The sequence below is a fragment of the Oncorhynchus tshawytscha genome, linkage group LG04, assembly GCF_018296145.1.
Source record: "Oncorhynchus tshawytscha isolate Ot180627B linkage group LG04, Otsh_v2.0, whole genome shotgun sequence".
NCBI classification, from domain to species: Eukaryota; Metazoa; Chordata; class Actinopteri; order Salmoniformes; family Salmonidae; genus Oncorhynchus; species Oncorhynchus tshawytscha.
In genome coordinates, this window is record NC_056432.1 from 31378485 (window position 1) to 31400942 (window position 22458).

General features: G+C 43.6%; 2 protein-coding genes across 2 annotated transcripts in view; both read right to left on the minus strand.

Annotated features, from left to right (window-relative positions):
* The window catches only part of dnah10 (dynein axonemal heavy chain 10), a 55088-nt gene extending 38530 nt beyond the window's left edge, over nt 1-16558 (minus strand). The window contains exons 1-21 of the mRNA XM_042320630.1: nt 16229-16558; nt 8318-8422; nt 8019-8155; nt 7671-7779; nt 7391-7506; nt 6951-7173; nt 6561-6718; nt 6173-6403; nt 5771-5961; nt 5380-5578; nt 4979-5173; nt 4704-4874; nt 4285-4461; nt 3922-4095; nt 3580-3746; nt 3321-3472; nt 3035-3199; nt 2697-2904; nt 2388-2544; nt 1808-2287; nt 19-177 (exon numbers count right to left, since the gene is read on the minus strand). Coding sequence (XP_042176564.1) covers nt 19-177; nt 1808-2287; nt 2388-2544; nt 2697-2904; nt 3035-3199; nt 3321-3472; nt 3580-3746; nt 3922-4095; nt 4285-4461; nt 4704-4874; nt 4979-5173; nt 5380-5578; nt 5771-5961; nt 6173-6403; nt 6561-6718; nt 6951-7173; nt 7391-7506; nt 7671-7779; nt 8019-8155; nt 8318-8422; nt 16229-16454 — 3900 coding nt within the window. The 5' untranslated portion in view covers nt 16455-16558. The remainder of the gene's footprint in view (nt 1-18; nt 178-1807; nt 2288-2387; nt 2545-2696; nt 2905-3034; nt 3200-3320; nt 3473-3579; nt 3747-3921; nt 4096-4284; nt 4462-4703; nt 4875-4978; nt 5174-5379; nt 5579-5770; nt 5962-6172; nt 6404-6560; nt 6719-6950; nt 7174-7390; nt 7507-7670; nt 7780-8018; nt 8156-8317; nt 8423-16228) is intronic.
* Nucleotides 16559-16688: 130 nt separating this feature from the next.
* LOC112248516 (V-type proton ATPase 116 kDa subunit a2) overlaps nt 16689-22458 on the minus strand; it is a 31186-nt gene continuing 25416 nt past the window's right edge. Inside the window, exons 10-20 of the mRNA XM_024417616.2 lie at nt 21534-21684; nt 21153-21292; nt 20721-20881; nt 20353-20443; nt 19975-20093; nt 19666-19876; nt 19295-19417; nt 18994-19113; nt 18766-18883; nt 18393-18564; nt 16689-18259 (exon numbers count right to left, since the gene is read on the minus strand). Coding sequence (XP_024273384.1) covers nt 18157-18259; nt 18393-18564; nt 18766-18883; nt 18994-19113; nt 19295-19417; nt 19666-19876; nt 19975-20093; nt 20353-20443; nt 20721-20881; nt 21153-21292; nt 21534-21684 — 1509 coding nt within the window. The 3' untranslated portion in view covers nt 16689-18156. The remainder of the gene's footprint in view (nt 18260-18392; nt 18565-18765; nt 18884-18993; nt 19114-19294; nt 19418-19665; nt 19877-19974; nt 20094-20352; nt 20444-20720; nt 20882-21152; nt 21293-21533; nt 21685-22458) is intronic.

The following is a 22458-nucleotide window of genomic DNA, read 5'->3' on the forward strand; positions in this document are numbered from 1 at the left end:
GTAATGTATGTTCCTCACCTCTACTTTGTACATGCCCAGGGTCCTGTATCTCTCCTGGATGTCAGTGAACCTCATTTCCACAGCCAGAGACATGTCCCTGATGTCTGAGATGGTGCCCAGGACAAACTTCAGGTCCTCCAGGGTGTTTGGGCTCCTCTTCAGGTTCTCAGACAGTTGCTATTCAACAATACAATCATACACAAACATGAGGGGTTGCTTAGTAAGGAATAGAGTTTAAGAGAATAGCATCAATTCATAGTATGATGCATTTATTTTTTATTTAACCTTTATTTTATCAGGGCGTCATACTGAGACCAAGGTCTCTTTTACCGATGAGCCCTGAATTACAGAAATGACAGAAAATACACACATCAAAATATAAATACAGTGCTGTGAAAAGTATTTGCCCCCTTTTAGATGTTCTCTATTTTTGCATATTTTTTAAACTGAATGTTATCAGATCTTCAACCAAAACCTAATATTAGATAAACGGAACTTGAGTTAACATTTTTTTTAAATGGATACTTACTTTATTTATTTAAAAGTTATGTAACTCCCAATTCCCCTGTGCGAAAAAGTAATTGCCCCCTTACACTCAATAACGGGTTGTGCCACCTTTAGTTGCAATGACTGCAACCAAATGCTTCCTGCAGATATTGATCAGTCTCACATTGCTGTGGAGGAATTTTGGCCCGATCTTGCATGCAGAACTGCCTTAACTCAGCAACATTTGTTGGTTTTCAAGCAGGAACTGCTCGTTTCAAGTCCTGCCACAACATCTCAATTGGGATTAGGTCTGGACTTTGACTAGGCCATTCCAAAATGTATTTTTTTGGTTGCTTTCAGACATTTTCATGTGGACTTGATTGTGTGTTTTGGATCATTGTCTTGCTGCATGACCCAGCTGCGCTTCAGCTCACAGACAGATGGCCTGACATTTTCCTGTAGAATTCTCTGATACAAAGCACAATTCATGGTTCCTTCTATTAAGACAAGTTGTCCAGGTCACGAGGCAGCAAAGCATCCTCAAACCATCACACTACCACCACCATGCTTGACAGTTGGTATAAGGTTCTTACCGTTGAATGCAGTGTTTGGTTTTCGCCAGGAATAATGGGACCCATGTCGTCCAAAAAGTAATACTTTTGACTCATCTGTCTTCCAAGAGTCTTGATGATCATCCAGATGTTTCCAGGTGCTTTTTGGCCAACTTTCGTTAACTTTTTGGATGAGATGTGTCCAATTATGTCTGGCGAAAACCAAACACTGCATTTTTTACATGTTTACATGAAGTTTACATGAAAATGGTTCAAAAGCAACACATTTGAAGTTTTGTAATGGCCTAGTCAAAGTTCAGACCTAATCCCAATTGGGTTGTTGTGGCAGGACTTAAAATAAGCAGTTCATGCATGAAAACCAACAAATGTCGCTGAGTTAAAGCAGTTCTGCATGCAAGAGTGGGCCAAAATTCCTCCACAGCAATGTGAGACTGATCAATATCTGTAGGAAGCATTTGGTTGCAGTCAAAAGTCAAAAGTTTAGTAATGATGTTAAGTACAGTGGCAGTTTTTGTAAAAGGGCTTTATAAATGAAAACAGAGCAATGTTTCAACCTACGTGACATCAAAGAGAGATCCAACCAACTTTCTGGTAGTAATACAACTGTCTGCCGTAAAAAAGTGCAGTGCGCTATGATAAACTGCATCTAACAGCTTTAATGAAGTGGCAGCTGCGTTCATATACAGTAGATGATGTCGCCATAGTCTAGTACCGATAGGAACATTGACTGAATAATAAGTATGCAGTACCAGTAGCTCATCCCGCAGGTTGAACAGGTCCTCTCGGGCTGACTCGTTGAGCAGTCTGCCCAGAGAGTTGACCCAGGCCTGAGCGTTCTCCTGCACGGTGCGGGCCAGAGGCTCTAGGTTCAGCCTCATGATGTGCTCATCCTTTACCAGTGGCTGCAGTGCCACCTCTACGCTAACCCGGGCATAGAACTGCAGCTTTTCGTCATACATGACATAGGAGGGCCTCTTTGCAGCAAACTTCTCCATGACAATGGCCTTATCCAGCTTCCAGAGGGGCCGGTAGCGCTTCCAGCGATTGAGGTAGCGTCCCACTGCGCTGAGGAGGCGCTGGATATTCTGGGAGACGGCCATGGCCCTTTCATTGACCTGGGGGTGCTGACACACCTCGCTGTAGAAACTGAACACCACCGACTCACCCTCTCCATCAACACGCTGAGGGGGACACTCTATACAGGTGCCATGCATCCAGCGCACAAACCGCTAGTGGGGGAAGAGAGTCACACCAGTCATACACTACACAGGGATATCTTCTTATATGTTGGTAAACAGGTATGGGGAGGGGAAGGGTGTTGTGTCCTACCTTGGTGCTCTCTACACAGTCTCTGACACACTGCATGATGAGCTTGTACACCTCGCTGTTTTTGGGGTGCAGCACAATCTCAGGGGCAGACAAGATGGTTTCAATTTGGAAAAGTGGGGTGTTGCCCATCATGGCCATGTTAAAAGTCTGGATGTTCCTACAAGAGAGAACAGAGATAATGCACTGTTATGTCTACACCTTTCATCTCAAATTATGAAACATTACCAATTTTTCCATAGCTTACAATACCACAATGTGTATTTGCCTGTACTTAAAGCCACCTGGAAAGAGGTATGCTAAATGTCCCACCTGAGCACCATCTTGGTGAGGGAGTCGAAGACCTTGCGTTCCCAGTAGGTGTAGTACTGGCCCATGCGCTTGGCTTTGCCACTGTTGGTCTGCATGATCAGACTCTCCATCTTGGTGAGCAGGGGGCCAATGGCTGTGTACTTCCTACTCAGGAGATTCAAATCCTTCGCCCTCTCTCGCTCGATCAGCTCACAGAACTCTTTCACTCCTAAAACCACAGTTATAGTGAGGGAGGGCTAAAATACTGAAAATGCCAGTTTATCAGACTCTCGTTCCCACTTGATGTGATATTTTAGCTTACCCAATGTCATTCTAAATAGTATTGACATTCTGTTTACCTGGAAGGTCATCAGATTTGTCTGGGGCTGGAAATTTGAATAAGTTGGCTGTCTCAATGGACTGCAACTTGGCATCAATGTCCCTCTCATTCTTCTGAATTTGATTGACCAGCGACTCAAACTTAGACGCAGCCTGGGTGCCTCGGTTGATGAACTCAGAGATGCCTTAAACCAGAAAGGACAGATACCTCTGAGTATTGTGACGTTTACTCACACTGGGGAACGAAAAACAATGAAAACTTCAAATGCACATTTATTTCATTATATCAGAGCAGAGCGTATGTACCCAGGGCGTTCCAGTTGAGCCTCTTGTATCCTGAGCGCATCACCCTCCTCAGCTCCTGGATCTGCTCGGCCAGTAGGAAGAACTCTGCATCGTTCAGACAGTCCATCAGAGAGTGGTAGCGGTTCACCAGGTTCTTCAACCCATCCACATATCTAGTAGAACAGTGTTAAAGCAGGTTAAGACAACTGTGATGAGTACACCAACTGGTTTAGCTGTTTCCATCTGTTGCCACTCAGTGTTGGTTGTGTGGAAATATCACCTGAGGAATTTGTCCTCCTGCAGAGCCACATTACGGGCAAGCTCAGGCACAGAGTAGCCCAATTGTTCCAAGTACTTGGTCTCTGAAATGATCTCCTTCAGCTCCGGGGCAAAATTCATCATGTAACGCACCCCTCTCTCCATGTCACGCTCAGTTGCTGGGCCAGTCTGAGAAAGAAAGTATGCAGATATGAGAAAACATAAGGGACATATCACCCAAGAGACAATGTTAAGGGACTTCACAAGATGTTTACAGGATAGACTTGTTCATAAAAGCCTTGCTAGTGAGGAAAGGTGTATTTCATCCTAGGCACCAGCCGCCCGGTGATGCATTACTATGTACCATGTCTAGAGGGGGCTGTTCTCCAGTGACGACCCCTGAGCTGTTGACCATGACCAGCAGGGTCCTCTTCATCAGCAGGGGCAGGCTTTGTTCTGTCTCGTCACGCCAGCGCTCATACTTCTTCTGCTCATACTCCTTCATACGGATCCCTACTTCCAGGTACTTGGCCTTGGCCTAAGGAGAAGAAGATGATGCTGTAAAAAAACTGTTTCAGACAAAGGTTTTTATCCCAAATGGCACCCTATTCCCTATGTAGTGCATTACTTTTGACCAGGGAATAGGTTTCCATTTTGGAGACATACATGTGATGTACAACATGGAGCAATTACTCTGATTAGTTAGTTCGTTGCTCAGTGCTCTCACCGCTTTGCCTGGCTCACTCTCCAGCATATCTGTGACCTCCAGGAAGCGGATGATGGTGTGTTTGATGTGGTGGAAGAGAGAACGCTCCCAGTAGATGGCTCCAGCCACTGGGGGTTGGTTCTTATTCAGAGGAGGGTTGTCCTTGCACTTCACAAATATCCCGTTGATTATGTCCACCTATCCCACAACACACAACAGTGACCAAGCTTTCCTAAAGCTCACACCATTACCATGACTCCATCCAGATGCCACATTGTGTATACAAATTATATGATTTCAGTGTGAGTACCTTTTGAACTCTACAAATTATATGAAAAATATACAATTATATATTATAAGCCTGGAGCTTATGTCAAGACCAATCCAATCAACACATTTGCGTTCTTTTCTGTTATTTTGATGTCTGTTTCCTAAGGTACCTCTTTGCAGTACTGGGCCAGGATGTCGTTGAACTTCATCATCATCTGGTTGTTGATGGCCTCTCTGGAGCGGATGTGTTTGAACTTCAGAAGCATGTCGAAGGCTGCCGACGCAGAGCGCAGCGTCTTGAAGGACTGGTCAATGAAGTTGATGGCCTCTCCTTCGATAGCCTGGGTAGACAGACAAGGTGAGAGGAGTGAATCATGGCTTGGTGATGAATGAATGAATGAATGTGGATTCCAAAATTGCTACCAGGATGTCCTGCTGCTCCCACCTGAACCTTGGCCTTGAAGTCCTGCATGACCATCTTCCAACTGCCCATCTTGCGGATGTTGAAGGGGTCGAAGCTGAGCTCCTCGATGGGCACCACCAGGCTGTCTACCCAGCGCAGCACATCGTCAATACGCTTAGGATCCCCCGTCACTGCCTTCAGCTCTGGACCAAAGATGTTATAGAACTCCTCCAAGATCTGCAAAAGTATGTTCCTATTGTGTTTAGCTAGAAGTGAATGCCTTACAATTGGTTTTCATAAAGTGTTGAGCATTCATAGAACACATGGGAAAACAGGGTGTGGGTTAGTCATTGAATAAATAAAGGATATGCATGTGATCGGTCTGTTTAAGGTTAGATTGAGAGGATGTTGAGGTGTTTGTCACTCAGGCAGGTTGAACTGACCTGCAGGATTTTGTACAGGTCCTGGCAGATGGAGGCCATATAGTCGGTCTTCTCAAACAGCTTTTTGCGGTCAAACTCCCAGCGTGGGTCTCTACCTGATGTTTCAATCCTGGCCCGCACCTCAAAGTAACAAGCCTTCCACTGGTCCAGCACCTGCTTTCCATCCTGAGCTTTGGCCTTCGCAACCTCCCTCTTGTCTCTGTCCATTACAAAGAATATAAGAATCAAGCAAAGACAGCGACATACAGTACATGTCATTGTAAAGAGAGGATGAGAAAACATGACTTTCGTATAAAAACCTTTAGGGTTATAGATTGCAGTTAGGATTTCAAAACTAAGAGTGGAGTTAGTTGAAGTCATGAGAAGAGGTAAGAGGACAGGATCAACTCACTTGAAGAGCATGCGGACATTGACGACACGAGCCACGCGCTCAGACAGCTCCCAGGCAATGCGCTCCATGAGGGGCACCATGCGTTCGTCCTTGTTGTAGTGGCTGGAGATTATCCACACCATGCGCAGGCCGTTCATCATCAGAGGGATGGTGTCCAGGATCACACCAAAGTCTGCCCCCGTGGCCAGGTTCTGGGATACACAAGACAAATGCTAAGTCGGGGCATGGAGAAGAGCTTACAATTTGGCCTCAAGGATATAAGGACGACATATCAAAATAACTTATTCCATCTTTCAGCAGCAGAATAGTCAGACCTACATCTTTCAATTATACATAGAATGTTTCTGCCATAATGTGAGGTTTGGGGAGAACAGGGTATCTTTTTCAGGACTATGAGCCCACCTTGAAGTGTCGCTCCAGTGTGCTGAGGAAGCGTACATTCTCCACAGACTCCACATGGAGCTTGCTGAGCTCGGTCACGGTCAGGTCCAGGTTCTGGACAGTGACCGGGTCAGCTTTAGTCATCACCTCCAGGATCTTCTTCACCACAGGCAGTTTGAGCTGCTCACTCAGAGCACTCAGAATGGCTGTTCGCTCCCGCCAGAAATCTATCTCTGCCATGGGGCCTGGCACCTGGGAATAGGAATTAGTGTAAAACAACGAGAAATTGTAGTAATCTGACATTTTTACTTAAAAAAACAACAACAATTTTACTCATTTATTTTCATTTTGAATCATAAAAGGTCTGCATACATCAAATGTATGGGCCCAGTAGCCTATTCCCTCTCACCTGTGGTTTCTTCTTCTGCTGCTCCTCAATGACGATGGTGATCTGAGTCTGCCAGTTCATCACACACTGCTCCAGCTTTTCCACCACCTCTGGAGTGGCCAGCAGCGCATCCACCTCTGGCTCCAGGTCCAACTCAGGGATGTGCAGCTTAATCTCACCTGAAATGGAGAGGCCACAGCATCATCATTTACCACATAAACCTTCAGATACTGTTTAAAACCCCTGAGAAAGTGGTGCACTTGTTACATGACGCATGCATGCATTTACACATATCATTCTTACAGAGAGCATGGTAGCTGCTGAACTAAGTCCTGACCCTGTTGATGGTTGGGTCCTGTCTGGGAGAAGGAACTATTTGATGGTATGATATACAAACACAGACACACACACCTTCCAGCTGCTGGAGAGTCCTTTCGATGTGACCCAGGAACTTGTGAGTGCTGTTAAGTAACTCATCACGAATCATAAGTACCCCACGAGACTCCACAGGCCTCTCATCCTTGTCCCCCTTCCCATCACCAGTTGCCTCCTTATCCTGGGAGGCAGCTGCCCCCTGCTGGTAGCCTCCATCAGTCAACTTCAGCTGGTTGACAGACAGCATTGGAATGTACACCTGGAATCACCAAGAAACAGTAGGGTAACGATGGCTTGAGACTTAAAGGGCTCATATGAAACAACTAAGAACAGAACGCAGTAAGCTTTAATGGGCCACTTAAAAAGAAGAGTGCATATTATACATGAGTCATAAACATGAATATCCTATCTAACTTGTTCATCAAGTTTGAAGATTTTGTCTCAAGTACAGTATGAATCCCTTGTCTATTACACACGTAGTTGAGCATGTCCTTCAGCATCAGTAGAGAATGTCCATTCAGCATGCCAATCTCCAACAGTTTGGGCATCAGATTGTTGGCCTCATTCACGTCAATGGGCTCAATGATGGTTTCTAAAAACAGAAAAAATATATATAAATGAAACATTAATATATAAAAATATATAAATGAAACATTAAATAGGGTCTTGAATGCTTTCTCTGTGACAAATTAGGGACACACGAATAATAACACAGTGAGTAGACCGGTCTTCCTTTGGTTCCCTTCTCTCACCCACCTTTAGTGTTCCTGAGAAAGTAAAGGATGTTGGATTTCATGAACCTCTCTGGGACATGATTTACTGCTACATGCAGCTCCATGTGGTACACAACTTGAATCTCAATCCTCTGTGACAAGAACACAAAATCAGACAGATAACAAGATAGATGTGCTTCCATCTCACTCAACTAATATGGCCTTCACTTCATGTCCAATACACGGATCATATTATTTGACCAGATTCCAGATTCTTGTTATAGCCTAGCCCTCAAAAACAATAGACTACTATTAAGTGCTATGCATTTTATAACACCTTGAATAATGTTTGAAAGGGAGGCTGTAGTCCCACACAGAGGATAAATCTTACAGTGAGGGGAGGCTCATCTTCTGAGTCAGAGGTGCCCTCAGTTTCGTGGGCCTGGGAGTCATCTGCAGGGTGTGTAGACTCTGTCTTTGGGGCATCTGACATACGTGAGGCCTCTGAGTCTCTCCTCTTTTTCTTTTCTGTGGCCATACAGAAACAAGTGTCAATATATGCAATGACAGTAAAAGCTTGTATCCAATAATAGGAGGGAAAAGGATAGGTCTACTGTATGTATTACGTGTACCACTACACCACAACCAGTCACATTGTATCTAAGCAGATACTACACTAGTAGTACTGACTATCTCCAGGGGACTTGTCTCTCTCAGAAGCAGGTGTGTCACAGGAGGGTTTGGATGACTCTGCCAGGCTGCCTTCATCCCCATTCTCAGCTAGTTCCGAGGGACCTTTAATCAGAAAACAGGTAGAAAGTATTTTAATGTTACACATAATAGTAATTACTAGCTGAACAATTGAAAATATTGTTGGCTGTCACTGTCACTCTTGGTCATGTAGCTAGGTTTAAATCAGAAACCTCTGTTGTTGGTTAGCAAATGTAGCTAACGTAGCTAGCTAGGCTGCTTGGGCCTGCTTTGCTAGCAGAAGTATCACAGGTCTTTTCTCATTTGGGCAAAAGTCCATATTCTACCCTCTCTCCTCTGTGACACGGAAACTGATAAGTGGCAGAGGAGATGTCAATTAGTTAGTAGGTGAACGGAAGAGTGTATCCTACCGGAGTCTTGAAATCTGCCACACCATATTTGCCATGTCTTTAACCAAAGCCTAAAAATAGTAAAGCACCCTTTGGTGGATCTAACAGCCGCCCAATCAGTTTGCTGCCTGTTCTTAGTAAACTGATGGAGAGAATTGTGTTTGAACAAATACAATGCTGTTTTTTAAAGAACAAGTTAACTACTGACTTTCAGCATGCATATAGGGAAGGGCACTCGACTTGTACTGCACTGACTCAAATGATTGGCTAAAATAAATGGATAATAAGATGGTAGTTGGAGCTCTATTGTTAGATTTCAGTGCAGCCTCTGATGTTATTGATCATAATTTGCTTTTGAAAAAACTAACTTGTTATGGCTTTACATCACCTGCTATCACATCATTGGAGAGTTGCTTATCCAATAGAACTCAGAGAGTAATATTCAATGGAAGCTTCCCTAACATCCGATATGTACAGTGTGGTATCCCTCAGGGCAGTTTCCTTGGTCCATTACGCTTCTCTATTTTTAGAAATGATTTGCCACTCGTCTTACAAGAAGCTAAAATGACTATGTATGCTGATGATTGCACACTACACCTCAGCACCTACATCCGGTGAGCGCACTGAGACTCTTAGCGAGGTGTTACAGTTAGTGTCAGAATGGGTAATTAACAATAAACTGGACTTAAATACATCTAAAGCATTGTATTTGGTTCAAAGCATTCTTAGACCTAAACTTCAACTGGATTTGTGCATAAAGGGTGTAACCACTGAACAAGTTGAAGAAGCTGAACTCCTAGGAGTAACATTGGATGGTCAGTGATCATGGTCAAGTCATATTGACAAAGTTGTTGTGAAGATGGGGAGAGGTATGTCTGTTATAAAAAGCTATTCTGCGTTTATGACACAAAGATCAACTGTACTAGTTGTTCAGGCTTTGATCTTGTCCCATCTTGATTGCTGTCTGGTAATATGGTCAGGTGAAGCAAAGAAAGACCTAGCAAAGCTGCTGCTGGCTCAAAACAAATCAGCACTCCTTGCCCTTAACTGCACACACAGTGTCACACCCTGACCATAGTTTGCTTTGTATGTTTCTATGTTTTGGTTGGTCAGGGTGTGATCTGAGTGGGCATTCTATGTTACATGTCTAGTTTGTCTAGTTCTATGTTTGGCCTGATTTGGTTCTCAATCAGAGGCAGGTGTTAGTCATTGTCTCTGATTGGGAACCATATTTAGGTAGCCTGGGTTTCACTGTGTGTTTGTGGGTGATTGTTCCTGTCTTTGTGTTTGCACCAGATAGGGCTGTTTTGCGTTCTCACGTTTATTGTTTTCGTTAGTTTATTAATGTATAGCGTCTTCATTAAAAAAACATGAATAACCACCACGCTGCGTTTTGGTCCGCCTCTCCTTCACCACAAGAGAATCGTTACACACAGAACTAACATCAACAACACACATGATAGTCTTTCACTGTTGAAGAGAAATATACTACTTCTATTCTCGTCTTTTTAAGAAACATGCATGTATTAAAAATATACACTGCTCAAAAAAATAAAGGGAACACTAAAATAACACATCCTAGATCTGAATGAATGAAATATTCTTATTAAATACTTTTTTCTTTACATAGTTGAATGTGCTGACAACAAAATCACACAAAAATTATCAATGGAAATCAAATTTATCAACCCATAGATGTCTGGATTTGGAGTCACACTCAATTAAAGTGGAAAACCACACTACAGGCTGTTCCAACTTTGATGTAATGTCCTTAAAACAAGTCAAAATGAGGCTCAGTAGTGTGTGCGGCCTCCACGTGCCTGTATGACCTCCCTACAACGCCTGGGCATGCTCCTGATGAGGTGGCGGATGGTCTCCTGAGGGATTTCCTCCCAGACCTGGACTAAAGCATCCGCCACCTCCTGGACAGTCTGTGGTGCAACGTGGCGTTGGTGGATGGAGCGTGGCGTTGGTAGATGGAGCCTTCCTCTTGCAGGAACTGCTGACACACTCCAGCCACATGAGGTCTAGCATTGTCTTGCATTAGGAGGAACCCAGGGCCAACCGCACCCGCATATGGTCTCACAAGGGCTCTGAGGATCTCATCTCGGTACCTAATGGCAGTCAGGCTACCTCTGGCGAGCACATGGAGGGCTGTGCGGCCCCCCAAAGAAATGCCACCCCACACCATGACTGACCCACCGCCAAACCGCTCATGCTGGAGGATGTTGCAGGCAGCAGAACGTTCTCCACGGCGTCTCCAGACTGTCACGTCTGTCACATGTGCTCAGTGTAAACCTGCTTTCATCTGTGAAGAGCACAGTGCGCCAGTGGTCGAATTTGCCAATCTCTGTGTTCTCTGGCAAATGCCAAACGTCCTGCACGGTGTTGGGCTGTAAGCACAACCCCCACCTGTGGACGTCGGGCCCTCATACCACCCTCATGGAGTCTGTTTCTGACCGTTCGAGCAGACACATGCACATTTGTGGCCTGCTGGAGGTCATTTTGCAGGGCTCTCGCAGTGCTCCTCCTGCTCCTCCTTGCACAAAGGCAGAGGTAGCGGTCCTGCTGCTGCTGGGTTGTTGCCCTCCTACGGCCTCCACGCCTCCTGATGTACTGGCCTGTCTCCTGGTAGCGCCTCCATGCTCTGGACACTACGCTGACAGACACAGCAAACTTTCTTGCCACATCTTGCATTGATGTGCCATCCTGGATGAGCTGCACTACCTGAGCCACTTGTGTGGGTTGTAGACTCCGTCTCATGCTACCACTAGAGTGAAAGCACCGCCAGCATTCAAAAGTGACCAAAACATCAGCCAGGAAGCATAGGAACTGAGAAGTGGTCTGTGGTCCCCACCTGCAGAACCACTCCTTTATTGGGGGTGTCTTGCTAAATGCCTATAATTTCCACCTGTTGTCTATTCCATTTGCACAACAGCATGTGAAATGTATTGTCAATCAGTGTTGCTTCCTAAGTGGACAGTTTGATTTCACAGAAGTGTGATTGACTTGGAGTTACATTGTGTTGTTTAAGTGTTGCCTTTATTTTTTTGAGCAGTGTATTTGCAGACACTTCAAACAGACATACAGGGGCAAGAGAAAGTATGTGAACCATTTGGAATTACCTGGAGTTCTGCATAAATTTGATAGAAGATTTGATCTGATCTTCATCTAATTCACAACAATAGACAAACTCTGTGTGCTTAAACTAATAACACACACATTATTGCATTTCTCTTCTATATTGAATACATCATTTAAACATTCACAGTGTAGGTTGGAAAAAGTATGTGAACCCCTAGGCTAATGACTTCTCCAAAAGCTCATTGGAGTCAGGAGTCAACTAACTTGGAGTCGAATCAATGAGATGAGATTGGAGATTAGAGCTGCCCTGCCCCACAAAATTTGAGTTTGTTATTCACAGAAGCATTACCTGATGTGAACCATGCCTCGAACAAAAGAGAACTCAGAAGACCTAAGATTAAGAATGGTTGCCTTGCATAAAGCTGGAAAGGGTTACCAAAGTATCTCTAAAAGAAAGTCCACGGTAAGACAAATTGTCTATACCGTACATTTAGAAATTTCAGCACTGTTGCTACTCTCCCTAGGAGTGGCTGTCCTGCAAATATGACTGCAAGAGCACAGCACAGAATGCTCAATGAGGTTAAGAAGAATCCTAGAATGTCAGCTAAAGACTTACAGAAGTCTCTGGAAGATGCTAACATCTCTGTCGACGAGTCTACAATACATAAAACACTAAACAAGAATGGTGTTCATGGGAGGACACCACAGAAGAAGCCACTGCTGTCAAAACAAAACATTGCTGCACATCTGAAGTTCGCAAAAGAGCACCTGGATGTTCCACAGCACTTCTGGCAAAATATTCTGTGGACAGATTACACTAAAGTTGAGTTTTTTGCAAGGAACACACAACACTATGTGTGGAGAAAAAAAAGGCACAGTACACCAACATCAAAACCTCATCACAACTGTAAAGTATGGTGGAGGGAGCATCATGATTTGGGGCTGATTTGCTGCCTCAGAGCCTGGAAAGCTTGCTATCATCAACGGAAAAATTAATTCCCAAGTTTATCAAGACATTTTGCAGGAGAATGTAAGGCTATCTGTCCGCCAATTGAAGCTCAACAGACGTTAGGTGATGCAACAGGACAACAACCCAAAAGACAGAAGTAAATCAACAACAGAATGGCTTGAACAAAAGAAAATATGCCTTCTGGAGTGGCCCTGTCAGTCCTGACCTCAACCCGATTGAGATGCTGTGGCATGACCTCAAGAGAGCGGTTTACACCGGACATTCCAAGAATATTGTGGAACTGAAACAGTTTTGTAAAGAGGAATGGTCCAAAATTCCTCCTGACCGATGTGCAGGTCTGATCCGCAACTACAGAAAACGTTTGGTTGAGGTTATTGCTACGAAAGGAGAGTCAACCTATTATTAAATCCAAGGGTTCACATACTTTTTCTAACCTGCACTGTGAATGTTTACACAGTATGTTCAATAAAGACATGAAAAATTATAATTGTTTGTGTGTTATTAGTTTAAGGAGACTGTGTTTGTCTATTGTTGTGACTTAGATGAAGATCAGATCTAATTTTAAGACCAATTTATGCAGAAATCCAGGTAATTCTACAGGGTTCACACACTTTTTCTTCCCACTGTACATACCCCACCAGGCATGCCACTATGGGTTTCTTCACGGTACCCAAACCAAAGACAGATTTAATGCGTAACTCCGTTATATACAGTATAGAGCCATGTCATCATGGAATGGTCCACCACCAGAGGTTACTCAGGCAAAAAGCAAGTTCAGCTTTAATTACAAACTCTGAAACTCTCAACACGAGTGAAGAAGATAGACTAGACCAGAACATTTGACAGTCTGCAGCTGTGCATGTAAAGGGATCTAGAACTTGACTATCTACCCGAGAAAGTAAGTGAATGAGCGGTGATTCATGTGCAAAGTATTACTATTCCTTTTAGCGTAGGTTCCAAATGTATCCAAGTGTTGTCTCCCTTTGTCTCTCCTCTCTTTACCTACTCCTCCCTCTCCATATGTGTACTTTTATCTCATGTAAGTGTGTATGTGTATTCTGTGTTAGTTAGTAAATAAATTATAGCAATTTGTGTAGTACTGAATATTCAGAAAGGCTGGGGTTCTTGCAGATCCAAGGATTATGCGACGTTCAGAATGAGACTGATATCGATAAATAAACTATATATATCTTTGAGTTTAATTCGGGAGATGGTAACCCGTTAAACAACTTTTTCCATGGTGTCCCAAATTCACAATTGTTACATGATTAATTTAATCGGGTAACAATTAAACATAGTTGATTCGATAATTAACAGTCATCACGTCACGACAGTAGTGAGTGTTGCAACCGAGGACAAACGATTTTTACGCGCTACAAGCTTCAGCACTCGCCGGTCTTCACAGCTGAGTTGTTGTTGCTCCTAGACTTTCCACTTCATAATAACAGTACTTACAATTAACCGGGGCAGCTCTGGCAGGGTAGAAACTTGACAACCTGGTATTTTTTCATCTTTATTTAACTAGGCAATTCAGTTAAGAACAAATTTTTATTTTCAATGACGGCCTAGGAACAGTGGGTTAACTGTCTGTTCAGGGGCAGAACGACAGATTTGTACCTTGTCAGCTCGGGGATTTGAACTTGCAACCTTCTGGTTACTAATCCAACGCTCTAACCACTAGGCTACCCTGCTGCATGGCACTGCCATATGACAGTGCCATGTTGAAAGTCACTGAGCTGTCATTCTACTGCCAATGTTTGTCTATGGAGATTTCATGGATTTTTGATCGATTTTATACACCTTGTGTCTAAAATAGTCTAATCCACTAATTTGAAGGGGTGTCCACATACTTTTGTATATATAGTGTATTTGACACACGTCGACATACATAAACTACCGCACCACCAGAGGACCAGAGACGCCCATGAAACATATCAAACTCCAGCCCAGGAACCAGTCCCAACACCCACTGTGGTCCAAGAACCTGTCCCAACAGCCACTGTCACTAAGCAAGAGACCAGGCCTTACTGGAAGTGTGGGATGAATAAGCCTAACCAGGTGAGAACCAGAGAGGCACTGATTCAGCCCCCAGCTGTAAGACTGGCTCAGGACATACCCAGGAACTGCTCCCACCTTTGGTTCAGGAAACTGACCATCCAGGTGGACATCTTCCCTGTGCTGGTCCAGGAACATCTGGAGCAGGAAACTCTGGAGCAGGAACCTCTGGCCCATGAACCTCTGGCCTGGGTGGAAGCCTTCTTGAATTTTTTTATTTATGATCCCCATTAGCTAATGCTATGATGTCGAAAGGTCGCTGCTTTGAATCCTCGATCCGACAAGGTGGAAAAATATCATACTAAATGGAGTGACTCGGATTTACATACAGAATAATACAAAATGCTCTGAGACCAGGTTGCAGCCCCAGCTGTGAGTTTATCATTGGGAAGGCTCTCGCATTCCTCTCAAATTCCATTCCCAACTCGATGTTAAATTACTTTACATCAATCTATTTGCAACGATTGCTTTGGTCTAGTAAATGTAATTTGCCTGATGATGCGTGACTGGAGGAGTTTCATACAAGCGCATTTTTGTCCACGTTCCCTCTCCTCGCCACCTCGTCTAGATTACCTTTGACCTTTTCAAAAAGGAAGCGTGAGAGGATGCAGGAGTTGAACAAATCCAATTGAGAAAAGGCCACAGTGTGATGATGAGTGAGTCATTATGCTGCTTTCAAGACAACTGGGAACCGGGGAAAAAACAAGGTCAAATCATGATGTCAGTGATCTTCAGGGAAGTCGAAGATGTCTGCGTTTTCGAACTTGGAATTCCGAGTTGGATAACCATTCAAAACAAATGTTCCTAGTCTGAGCATGTTTTTTTTCAGAGTTCCCAGTTGTCTTGAACCATATAGATAGCTAAATAGACTAGATAGATAGACAGATGACTCATCTTTGTTTCTGGGCAACACCATTGAGGCAATCTCTATTTTGAAGTCGTCAATTTTCTTCTACAGGATTGGCTGATCCCTCCCGATGAACCGGTTGGACATGACTCCAACAGGGTCCCCAGGAGGGATAAGCCAATGAAGTTGGAAGTCCCACCCAGTTGCCTACATTAAAATGGTGGAAGACCTCAATTGTGCTGCCCATGCTAATACAGCCTTTTGGCCATTAGAAATCTCCACCATTCTCTGTCTTGAACGCACTGAAGTCAAAGATTTCCGAGTTCCCAGTTGTTTTGAACCCAGCAAAGGATGATGTCAGAGTTTCTGATTGATATTTTATTTCAGAATGTATTAAAATGAGTTATTCTTGAAATCCCAGCTGTTGTCTTGAACCCACTGAAGTCGCACTTAACGCGATTTCCGAGTTCTTCAGAGTTACAAGTTTAAAGTGGTCTTGAACGCGACATTGACAACATACGTGTGGCTACTCCTCACTCACTTACCAATCGGAATTTCAACTTCAATCTCTTCCTCGTTGACTCCTTTGAAAAACAGCAGCGTCGATGCTGACTCTTCCTCGGTGACTTCATTCAGAAATCGGATTATTTTCTGCTCTTCTTCTCCATCTCCGCGGCTCAGCAATTCCTCGAAACAACCTGGCTCCGGCAAATAAAAACAGGAATATACCCGGTTTCGGATCCACTCCACCCGCGGGTCGTCGAGGGACATTTTATCCCTCAATTAAGTTACAACAAAGTACTAATGTTAGCTTTTAGCTAGATAACTTCAAATGTTGTCGTTTGTTGATGTAGCTAGCTACTTGCAACCAATTGACAGCCTCATGTCACTATGGCAACTGGTCAACTTTCTGTTTCTGTGAGCCATGCGCCCCCTTTGGCGCCCTCCAGTCGCAACATCTGATAGTCTCGCGCAAAAGTTACGCCACTGACATTAACATTTTCAGTCAAATTCAACTTTATTCAGTCAGCTTTATTCACCTGTTACACTGAAAACATGTTCACCATTATCTGATATAAAATAATTCAGCAAAGCCAAAACAGAGGAATGTATGCATACCACTAATATAAGTATGGAGTTAATGATGCGAATAAATCAAATGATTACATTCTTTAAAATAAATATGATTAAAATAGACTACATTAGAATAGGTACAAACATTTACAGCAAGCCCTTCAACAAACCACACATATTGTGTAATCAAGGATTAGACGTTAGAGCCATTGCTAATCAGACTTCACATCTAAGAATTAGTGGTCATCATAGTTATAGAAGAGTATTTTCTAACCACTATTTTTACATTACCTAGACATATTCTCAATTGCAGACTCCTGGAGTCCACGCTCCTCCATGCAATTGAGATTCTCCCCTCATCTCAACTTCACAGCAGCATTTCCCATAGGATCCTGCTTTAGAGGCATCTTTAAGCATCACTAAGATACAGCACATTACTGTTTGATAACACAGCAAGTGAGTTTACAATGAAATGGTGCAAGCTCCCCATAATGTTAAAGTTCCATGTTACGTGGTAATCACAATTCAAACAATTAGCTCCTCTTCAGAGGGTTTAATACCATCATTAGGACATTTAACCAATATCAACAAAAAAAATTGAAATAAAAAATTATAACTCTTATTTTTCCATCTTGAAGGTACAATTACCCAACAGCATAAACTACATCCTCCTGTTATGGTGCTACAGGATGGGAATATAGGAAAAAGCTTTGGAGAGAATTGATCTCTGCACTGGTCCAGTGCCTGCTTTTCCTGCCTTATTCATAATCAGGGATTGTTGGTGTCATTAAATGATGTCTATACTTTTCATTTCCATCCATGGAATGGGCAGTTTAAGAAGTAGTCTTCCACAAAGCGATGGAGGCATAGGAAACATATCTTAATTTTGTCAGCATTCAGCACAACACGGTATGCATACTTTCAAGAGTGATGCACCACTTTTTTTTAAGCCTGTCATAGTCATTCAAATGTTAATTTCTCATTCAAACTTTATCACTCTATAAAATAAAATGTACATCTCTCCCACATTCATCCAAAAATACTTTTCATTTACAAACATGACTGAAGGAGGCTTTTCCTTGCAAAGTTTTGGTAACCCAGAATATCATTCAATTGAAAATAGAGCATGATACACTGAGATTTGGTTGTACTTACGTAAGGCAATCAGTCAGTGCAACAAATAGTAGAAAAAAACAACTATGAAATTGGACTGTATGTCGATGAGGCTCAATAGAAGCCTGGGTACCAGTATGTTTGTGCCATCATGCCACTCCTTGTCATTTAGGAGTGGCATGATAGCACAAACCGACTAGTACCCAGGCTAGCTATATAGCACTGAATCCTGCTGGCACATTGTGGCAGTTTGCCTCTGGGAGGGCAGAAGCATTGTTTGTCCCATTCACAGCAAGCCATCATGCTCAAAGCTAGAGGGCAGGAGGAAGAAGGCAAAGGGTACAAACTTGATTCCAGTCCCAGTGTAGAACTTATTTTGGAACTCCACCCTATGGAGAGAGAACAGAGATCACTGAATATAGAGTAAGCATTAATAAAAGCATTATAAAGGCATGATGTGTTGAATTTTTACACATATTTCCTGTCCTTCACTCAATTCTGCAAGTATAGTGAGTAACTAACCAGTGCAGCCTGAGAGCATGGAGGAAGGCAGACAGTCCCTCCATAACCAGGAGGATAGACACAGTGAGCACAGCGAATATCCCAAACACTGGCACCAGAAACATGATGCCCAGGCTGGTGTCCATCCGCAGGCCCAACCGCATCACCATGGACCACAGCACCTCCGACAGCTCTGGGGGAGCAGGGACAAACAAACACCGTCACATCTCTGATTGATTCATTTGATTTAATAATTTAAAAGAAGGTTGCTCCAGTCAGAGAACATTACATACATAAATAATTATCCTCTCTCAATATAAAATGCACTTTAAATGTTTATCCTTCAAAGATCAATGCAAATAATAAACATTTGATGTGGTGTGTTGATACTCACGGGCATGTGCCAGACTCAGAGCCCAGAGGCGCAGGTAGGAGGCTGTGTTGGAGATGCAGCCCAGGCAGTACTCTATGGTGTGAATAGACTGGTGCAGGAACATGTCCCCAAAGTCAAACTGTAAAACAACACACAGACAGGAGGACCTGTTACTTTCGGGACCCATAGTGTACTGATGCCTGAATGAGAGGCTAGTGGGAGGTGGTGACCGTGCTGTCATCAGCTAACCTCCTCTTTCTGCTGCTCTCTGCTGGTGGAGAGGTCACTGGGGACACTGCCCTCCTCCATGTCATTTGCCCTCATCAGGGAGAGCTCCTCCTCGCTGTGCCGCCGCACACGCTCATAACCCTGTTGACACACACCACACACACTCTGCATGTTAAAACCGGAGCGCACTCCTATAAACAGACTACATACACACACCACCATAGACTATGTTACAACCAGAACACAGACTCATATATGGACACACTACCCACACATGCTTATGACTCGTAGCTCAGCTAGAGCTACAAATTCAAAGCCTCACCCTGTACATTCCAATGCGGTTGGCTCCTCCATTGTGCAGCCAGTAGAGGTAGACTGGTTTCCCCAGCAGTAAGACAGGCACCGATAGTAGAGCAATGACCACCAGGAACACCTGCAGCCCAACCTACAGTAGGAGAGGGAAAGAACAGACAGGTCTGTTACAGTTTCACTGAAGTAGCTTCAGAGCGGGTTGGGCTTGTATACATGTCTTCACTGAGCGAGTGGTCCTTCACAAGTAAGGGTTTTAGTGAGAAGTCCCAGTTCTATATGCATATTCAGCGGGTGTGTCCCAAATAGCACACTATTCCCTATAGTGCATATAGGGAAGAGGATGTCATTTTGGAGACAACCACTGTGTGAACACACATGTACCTGTCCTGGGAAGAGGGGTGGCACCCCGTCCCCCTGCATGAGGAACATGTTGATGAAGTGGATGAGGATGCTGGGGGCCATCTGGGAGTCGCGTGCAGAGAAGGCCAGCCACTTGTAGATGATCATGAAGACCAGGTAGCCAAATAGGCACAGCAGGAACAGCAGTTCCGGGAGGAGTACCAAGTACAGGTTGAACTTTTCCCTAAAATGCCTACACAGATAGACACAGACAACAGAGCTATAAAGTGCTTTCATAGACAGACACACAGAAGGCTGCAAAGTATGGGGGGAGAGTGTGCTGTAACTCACAGGTGGTTGAAGATACCTAGGATGACCCCGAAGCTCATGTGACTGATACCAACGATCACAGACATCTTCATCTTGTAGGAGTTCAGAAAGGTCAGACGATTTGACGCCAAGTTCCAAATCTACACATTGGAAGAAACAAGGAAAATAACCACATCAGGTTGAGGTATGGACAGACTACATCACAGTCAGACTGATGCGATTGTTAACAAAACATTGAAATGACAATGAGTAATGATCCATGACTTACTTTATTGGACCTGGTTGGTGAGAGGCAAATGTGTACGGTTAAGAAGAGACAGGGAATAACTTGTGTGTGTAGCGAACATAGAGTCAAGACAAAGAAGTTAGTGACCATGAATCATAAAGCCATGTACTTACCGGGTCAATGCCCAAAGGGTAGGGTCCATTGAAAACCCCAGGGACATTGGGATCAAGGGTCAGAAAGGCATTGGTGCGGAGTGTGGAATCCCTTTTAAAGAAAATACAAAAGTGAACAATTAAAAGAGCAAGCTATCAGGTGATGTAATCTTTAATGTCACATACATCTTTGCCATTGTTATACTTAATTTGACTTGTAATTAATATATAATTGAAAAACCAGTATGGCCTATCAGTGATAGGACATCAAAAACCAAAACTTATTGGCATTGAGTTGTGATCATGTGGCCTTTCACCCTGACCTAATCATCTCTGTAATCTCAGGAACAGATCTTACAGTACAGAACATATTACAGTACAGTACTTACCAAGTCCAATTTCCAGATTTAAACATGGCATTGACGCTCCAGCCCGAGCCAAAGATGTTAAGAGACTTGGAGAAGCAGTCGTTGTAGATGAGTCCGGTATAGACCGAGAACAAGCCCATCATAAGGATGATGTAACGGCCCTCGAAGAATGTGTTCCAGATCTGAGCATACAAATACACCATTGTCAACATAGGGGGAAACATCCAGCTAACCACAACATTTACTGTTTGCTTATTACTCATTTAGCTCATTTAGACCAGAAACAATTTCCCCACACAACCGGCTAGCATCCCAAACAGCACCCTATTCCCTATGTAGTGCACTACTTTTGGCCAAATCCCCATGGCCCCTGGTCAAAACTAGTGCACTACGTATGGAATAGGGTGGCATTTGGGACGTACACACTGACAGCCTCTCCTCTGCCCCTCTCACCTCATTCCTGGTGTGTTTCAGTTTGCGATTGTCCTCATACAGCACCATCCAGAGAGCAAACAGAGCCATGATCACACCATGGCCCAGGTCTCCAAACATCACAGCAAACAGGAAGGGGAAGGTGATGATTGTGTAAGGAGCTGTTAGACACAACAGACAATACATCATAATTCCTCCATATACACATTCAACTATCAATAAAGTGTAAAACTTTATTGTCCATTCTTGTTAGGAGTGAACATGTGTCTTTGGCTACAGGCATGTGGCTCATAGAAATAGCAAACAAACAGAAAACATAAAAGCAGTAGGTCTAATGATAGCATGTGATTTAATCCTAAATGTAGTAATCAGCGGTCATTGGCTAGCGAGGGCGTACTGTACCTGGGTTAACCTCTCTATAATTGCCCACCCCATAGGCCTCCACTATGTTCTGGAAGCCTGATGTGAACTTGTTGGTCCTTATTAGGGTTGGTGGAGTGTCATAGCTGGGAATACGGTTGACAAAAGAAGGCACCGTGGCTCCACTTTTCCTCTGTAAAGGTAAGCCAATAATGTCAAGACAGTGGCTTTTCAGACTGAGATTATTGCAATGTTAGCCTATTAAGGTTGCATGGAGATTGAGTGATGGCAACCCAATTATTTGAGACATCATTTGTTTTCTCCAAATGGAGACAGAATCCTAACATCTCATCAAACAGTTAGTTCAAATATTTTGGACCATTCAAGACTGTTCAAATCCATCTGACCGTGCTGCTGCTCCAGTTTCAACTGTTCTGCCTTATTATTATACGACCATGCTGGTCATTTATGAACATTTGAACATCTTGGCCATGTTCTGTTATAATCTCCACCCGGCACAGCCAGAAGAGGACTGGCCACCCACATAGCCTGGTTCCTCTCTAGGTTTCTTCCTAGGTTTTGGCCTTTCTAGGGAGTTTTTCCTAGCCACCGTGCTTCTACACCTGCATTGCTTGCTGTTTGGGGTTTTAGGCTGGGTTTCTGTACAGCACTTTGAGATATCAGCTGATGTACGAAGGGCTATATAAATAAATTTGATTTGATTTGATTAAAATACATTGACCATTTAAGCCTCGTATTTAGAAGCCTCATTTAAGCCTTTTAAAGGACTGGCAGAACCTTTGCATGGACTGCTGTCATTGAACTGAATGTGACCTTATATTATGTACGTCATTACATATTATAAGGTCACATTGTATGTAATGTAATAATGGACAGAAGCCCTGGTAGCCCTCAATTGGGGCCCAACAGGACCCACGACTAGACTAGTTTAATAAATTAAACCAGA